This window comes from Papaver somniferum, chromosome 2 (genome assembly GCF_003573695.1).
Source record: "Papaver somniferum cultivar HN1 chromosome 2, ASM357369v1, whole genome shotgun sequence".
Taxonomy (NCBI): Eukaryota; Viridiplantae; Streptophyta; class Magnoliopsida; order Ranunculales; family Papaveraceae; genus Papaver; species Papaver somniferum.
In genome coordinates, this window is record NC_039359.1 from 169,000,841 (window position 1) to 169,006,633 (window position 5,793).

General features: G+C 37.9%; 2 protein-coding genes across 3 annotated transcripts; one reads left to right on the top strand and one right to left on the bottom strand.

The window, feature by feature from the left end:
- The first annotated feature begins 296 nt into the window (after positions 1 to 296).
- LOC113349743 (thylakoidal processing peptidase 1, chloroplastic-like) lies at positions 297 to 2,993 on the top strand. Of its 2 annotated transcripts, none has more exons than XM_026593774.1 (6): positions 297 to 1,419; positions 1,550 to 1,621; positions 1,736 to 1,804; positions 1,928 to 2,014; positions 2,111 to 2,232; positions 2,402 to 2,993. In XM_026593774.1, exons 1-6 carry the CDS (start codon positions 643 to 645, stop codon positions 2,520 to 2,522), a joined length of 1,248 nt encoding a protein of 415 aa, XP_026449559.1. In that variant the 5' UTR covers positions 297 to 642; the 3' UTR covers positions 2,523 to 2,993. The 2 variants fall into 2 exon arrangements, with proteins under 2 accessions (XP_026449559.1, XP_026449560.1); XM_026593775.1 differs by having other exon boundaries at positions 299 to 1,419; positions 2,165 to 2,232; positions 2,402 to 2,875.
- On the bottom strand, positions 2,656 to 5,107 carry LOC113349742 (pentatricopeptide repeat-containing protein At3g50420). The gene has a single exon (XM_026593773.1). It carries the CDS (start codon positions 5,059 to 5,061, stop codon positions 2,974 to 2,976), a length of 2,088 nt encoding a protein of 695 aa, XP_026449558.1. The 5' UTR covers positions 5,062 to 5,107; the 3' UTR covers positions 2,656 to 2,973.
- Between the last annotated feature and the right edge of the window lie 686 nt (positions 5,108 to 5,793).

Sequence of the window (5,793 nt, forward strand, 5' to 3'; positions counted from 1 at the left end):
TGCCTGTCCTGTCCATCTAGCGCTCGAGCCTGGCCATAAGAATAGGAATGAACAGACAAAAGGGTGTGGAAGTGTTGCAAAATATGCAGGTCAATGTTGTAATTGTGGAGGTTCCTAAAATATAGGCGAAGTGTCACAGTGCAACGCAAAATATGCAGGTCAATGTTGTAATTGTGGAGGTTCCAAAAATATAGGCGAAGTGTCACAGTGCAACAGACTGTCAGGGCTTATCGTAAATAATACCAAAAACAATACCCCAAACTCTCTTTTTGTCACTACAAAACATTGAAAACCTCCCATTTTCGTGGTTCTTGCTGTTTATTTTCTCCTCATAATTTTCAACGCTTTTCTCTTCTTTCCTGAGTTTCTTCTCCAGAGAGAGAAAGAAATTCAGGAGTTCTTCAGAAACCCTAAATCCCTTTCTTGATCTCTCTAATTAATCATTCAAATCGATTCAATCAGTCCTCAAATTCTTCTTGCTAACAACTTAATTTAGAAATTCATTATTCCTTTCTCGGATTTTCTTCTTTGGCACACAAAGATGTTATCTGTTTGAGTTTTTTAGGCTTTTTTTCCACCAAAAGGTCACTTAGAAAGAACACTCTGTATTTAATCTTCTTACGATTACTTCAATTTGTTCTTATGGCGATCCGGATGACAGTTTCTTACTCTGGTTACCTAGCACAAAACTTAGCTTCGTCGGCTGGAATTCGCACAGGAGGTAATTGTAGATTGTTTCATGAGTTATTTGGTAAATCTCGAAATCTTATACCCAATCCGAAACCAGATGTTGATTCAAGTAAGAATTTACAATCTGATTTTGCCAAATTTAAGTATAGAAATTTGCCAAAGAAACCAGTCTCAATGTATAGTTCGCTTGCTGGAGATCTTTCTGGTTGTTCGGAGTTTGAGTCTCCTTTGATTGTTGGTATGATTTCGATGATGAAATCATCTATCTCTGGGTCTGCTGGTGTTGGGATTTTAGGGGTTTCTTCTAATTCCTCTTCTGCTATGCTTGGATTTAGTGGTGGGTCTTCTTCTTCGTTGTTATCATTTATTCAAGGAACAACAAAGAAATTCTTTCCTAGTAACGAAGGTTTAGTTAAGAAGGAAGGTTTAGCTATAGTTGACGAGGTTGATGATAAAGGTGGTACAAATACAATTGTTGATGCTATTGCTTCTGAAATTACTTCTGATTACAAAGATATGAGATTCGCAAGAGAGGTTTGTGGAAAAACCATGGAAAACAATAAATGGTACGGGAAATTAGAGAATTTTTGGGCGGAAGATGTCAAAGCTATATTTACAGCATTGAGTGTGAATTTGCTTTTCCGATCTTGTATGGCTGAACCAAGATCGATTCCCTCCCTTTCAATGTATCCTACACTTGATATTGGTGACAGAATTTTAGCAGAAAAGGTAATACTACTAATACCTCTTCTTTTGAAATGTAAGTCTGTTTTATTTTTGATTAGTAAATTTGATAGAATATTTTGACTGTCTGGAAATGAATATAAATGTTGAAGCTCTTTTCTTGGGTGTATTACAGGTTTCCTATTTGTTCAAGAAGCCTGAAGTTGCTGATATAGTGATCTTTAAAGCTCCTCCTGCAGTTTTGCTTGTAAGTTGACTTTCAATGAAGTTTTGAAACCTAAATGCTATCTACTACATTTATGCGATTATAACATTGTAACTTATGATTGGTTCTAATGCCTGTTTGTTTTGCTTCTTCTAGGATAAAGTGTTCACTTCTAGTGATGTGTTTATCAAGAGAATTGTAGCTTTGGAAGGAGACTATGTCGAAGTAAGAATTCTCCCAACATTTTTAACCGCGTTCTTCAAATTTTTGATTGTTTTCCATTATCTTTTCTCATGTCTCCATTTTCTTGAGTAAAGCTCACAAATATGCTTATGCTTTGATTAATAGGTTCATGATGGGAGACTGTTGCTGAATGGAGTTATCCAAGATGAGGATTTCATTTTAGAGCCTATTGCCTATGAAATGGATTTAGTGGTATGATGCTTTCCACTTTGCGTTGGGTTCCTTCAAATTGTTTTTGATTCTAAAGTTCTTCCTTTTCTTTCATTTTGTCATGTGCTTTTTGTGTAGGTAGTAGGGTTCATTGCTTTACTAACCATTGACACATTTCCGTTGTTTGTGCAGTATGTGCCTCGTGGGTATGTGTTTGTGTTAGGGGATAATCGCAACAACAGCTATGACTCCCATAACTGGTACACTATCTAACCTTGAACGATGAATTTTCATTTCAAATGCTTTAATAACATGAGCAACTTGAATATACTGCATTAGGATAGGAGTGAAACCCACTCCAGTATGCATGTGGAAACAGTGCATTTTCTGCTGAACTATAATCTGACAGAGGAACATGTTTGTTTACAGGGGTCCACTCCCAATCAAAAACATACTAGGCAGATCAATTCTTCGTTACTGGCCTCCTGCCAGAATATGCAACACTGTGTATGAAGCACCTACAGAAAAGAGCTATGTGGCAGTTTCTTGACCCAGCACCAACTGTTGTTTCAGTTGTGTCCTATAACGAGAATTCACTGCCTGGAAACTTCGAAGGGTCTCGGGCAACTTTTATCCTGAACCTGATCCAGAAGATTTATCCCAGTGTTTTTTTCCCTTGTTTGTTGTAAATAGTTGGATATTTTCAGGCAACTTCTTGAATACGCTATACTGGGATGCTTTGTATACCCCATTGCATTCAAGGTTGTCAGCCTGAGATATTTCTCCCTAGATATTTACTCAAGTTTTGAAAATGGCCCAACAGAGGTCGTGAATCAAGTTGTCCTCTTGACTGTACTGTAATGAAAGTCTGTTTTAAAGGTTGCTCCACTGAGCAACCGATCACGCCTCTTGGTCTCGTTCTTTCTTTTCCTTAATTTTCCCTTTCCTGTGTATAAATTTGTGATTGTACACATTTGAGATTCTGAGAACACCATACGAGTTTAGAGGCTGCTGGTTTCACATTTTTTCATGTTCTCTTGTATTCGATGCAATTCATTTCTTGCATCATCGGCCTGTTGATGGGACTGATCTCCAGAGGCAAAATCATGAATCTTCTGTGATATCTGAATCCAACTAACCCCAGGATCCTTTTCTGACATCATTCGTCTTATCTTTCTCCTCATTTCTGCAACTCTATCCCATCTTCCTGCAGCTGCATATAAATTTGAAAGCAGTACCAAAGTCGCGTCATCTTCAACATTCAATTTTAACACTTCATCAGCAGCTGTAACCCCAAGTTTGAAGTTTCTATACACAATGCATGAACTAAGCAAAATTCTCCATAGCGTGGTGTTTTTTTCACCAAAATTTGCTTCCTTGATCAACACTTCTGCTTCATTTAACAATCCTGCTCGACATAGTAGGCTTACCATGCATGAATAGTGCTTAAAGCCATGTTTCATGCCATTTCTCTTCATGTAATTCCAATACATATTGCCTTCTTCAACCATGCCACAATGGCTACAAGCAGAGAGAAGAGAGACAAAGGTAACTTGGTCTGGTTTCAGACCTTGTTTTAAGACCTCGTTGAAAAGCTTGATGGCTTCGTCTGCTTTTCCATGGTTACTAAATCCTCCAAGCATTGAGTTCCAGCATCTCAAATCAGGTTCTGAAACCGTCGAGAATATTAACTGAGCAGCTTTAAGATCACCATTTTTGGCATACATATCAACCAGACATCCACATACACACATATCTTCTTCAAATCCAGCTTTAACAACCTGGGAATGAATCATTTCACCTTGTCTCAGAGCAACCATATCAGCACATGAACTTAAAACATTGCTTATAGAAAAATTGTCTAGTTTGTGACCTTCCTCCTGCATTTTGTTGAAGAACTTGATTGCATTTTCACAATCACCTAACCGTGTATGACCAGATATCATCTCAGTCCAAGTAATTACGTCCTTTGTCGGCATCGCTGAAAAAAGTCGTTGAGCGGAGCGTGCTTCTTCATTCTTGAAATACATATAAATTAATGTGCTTCCTACAAAAACACTACTCTCGAATCCAAGTTTCTGAACTTGAGCATGGAGAGGTTTCCCATAATAGGAGGCTGGCAAGTCTCCAGTTCCAGAGATAACAGCTGCAAGAGTATACTCATTTGGTTTTCTGTAAGATATTCGGTGTAATTGTATGAACAAAGAAACAGCCATATTACCATCTCCATTCTCTGAATACCCAGATATCATCGAGTTCCAAGAAACCATATCTGGTTTCTCCATGTATTTGAAAAGGCATAATGCAGTCTCCATATAACCACACTTGCAGTACATATCAAGGAGTGCATTTTCCAAAGGAACATCAGCTGATAAATCACAAACAATTACTTGAGCATGAATAATTTTCCCACTGACATGATCTCCCAACTTCCCACAACCATTCAACAGCATAGAATAAGTAAACAGTGTCGGCTTTGAACCCGTACCTACCATTTTGCAAAACATTTGAACCCCTTCCTTGAGCTTGTCATTCTTCATACACGCAAAGATCATTGAATTCCACGCAATGGAATCTCTATCAGCCATACCTCCAAAAACCTTGGCAGCAGATTCCAGGTTACCACAATGTGAGTACATTCCAAGTAACGATGTCTGAACCCGGACATCTTCAACAAAACCAAATTTGATTACTTGACAATGCACTTTAGACCCTACCAATTGATCTTCAAGAGCGTAACATGCTCCAAGTAAGCTTGTAAAGGTCGAATTGTTCGGTCTAAAACCTAGAGTTCTCATTTCTGAAAGAACCCGAAATGCAAACAAAGCGTCATTTGGAGATCCAGAATACGCTGTGATTAACGCATTAAAGCTAATAATATTTCTTTGAGGCATTCCATCGAATACAAGTTGGGAGTCTCGAAGAGAACCACATTTCGAGTACATAGATATGAGATTATTACGAAGGAATGGTGTATACAGTGAAATAGTCATTGACATGGAGGTAAGGAGTAAGGCATGAAGTTGGCGGGCTTTTCTTATTGAAGTAATTGATATACATTTTTTGATCAAAGCTTCGTACAAGAACATAGACAGGTATTGTTCGAAAAATAAAACTAAATTTTTAGAACCAGATTCCAAGTATAATCTAATAGTGAAACCGAAAGTAAAAGGGATTTACAAAATCAGAATAACAAAGGTGCCAAATAAAAAAAACGCTAAAACTCGATAATACCGCTAAAAGCAAAAGAACCCCTAAATATTTTTTTGTTTTTTTCCTGCCTTTTAAGCAAACCTGATTTATTAAACTTTTTGGTTAATTTGCGTTACCTTACATGCCGAAGATCATAATTTGAATTACCTCCCCTACACAAATAAAATTAGTGAAACCTCCCCTCATTACATTTTCCGTCCAAGACTGTTATCCGGGTCAGTAAATTTGTACAGGTGGACCATTTTTTACACGTGGATGTTTGACTTTTCCAAAATGTCTCGCCAGATTGTCCACCGCCGGACCCGACGAACGTGTACATGAATTCTAGTAATGAGCGACGTTGCAGACGAGATTCACCATCTCCTGCGGTTCAGGCCTTTTGTCGAACATCAGATGCACCTGAAGCTGGTAAAACAGAGACACCCATTTTGTTGTTTTACTGAGTTCTCTTTAACCTGCAAGATGTATTCTTCCGGTACTGATGTGAAACACCAAAATCAAAATCAAGCAAACTAAAATCACAAATCCGAATTACTTCAATCGGAAATTCAATACATTCACCACAATCCATTACAAAGCCAATTTAGATCCTTTACGGCCAAAAGAAA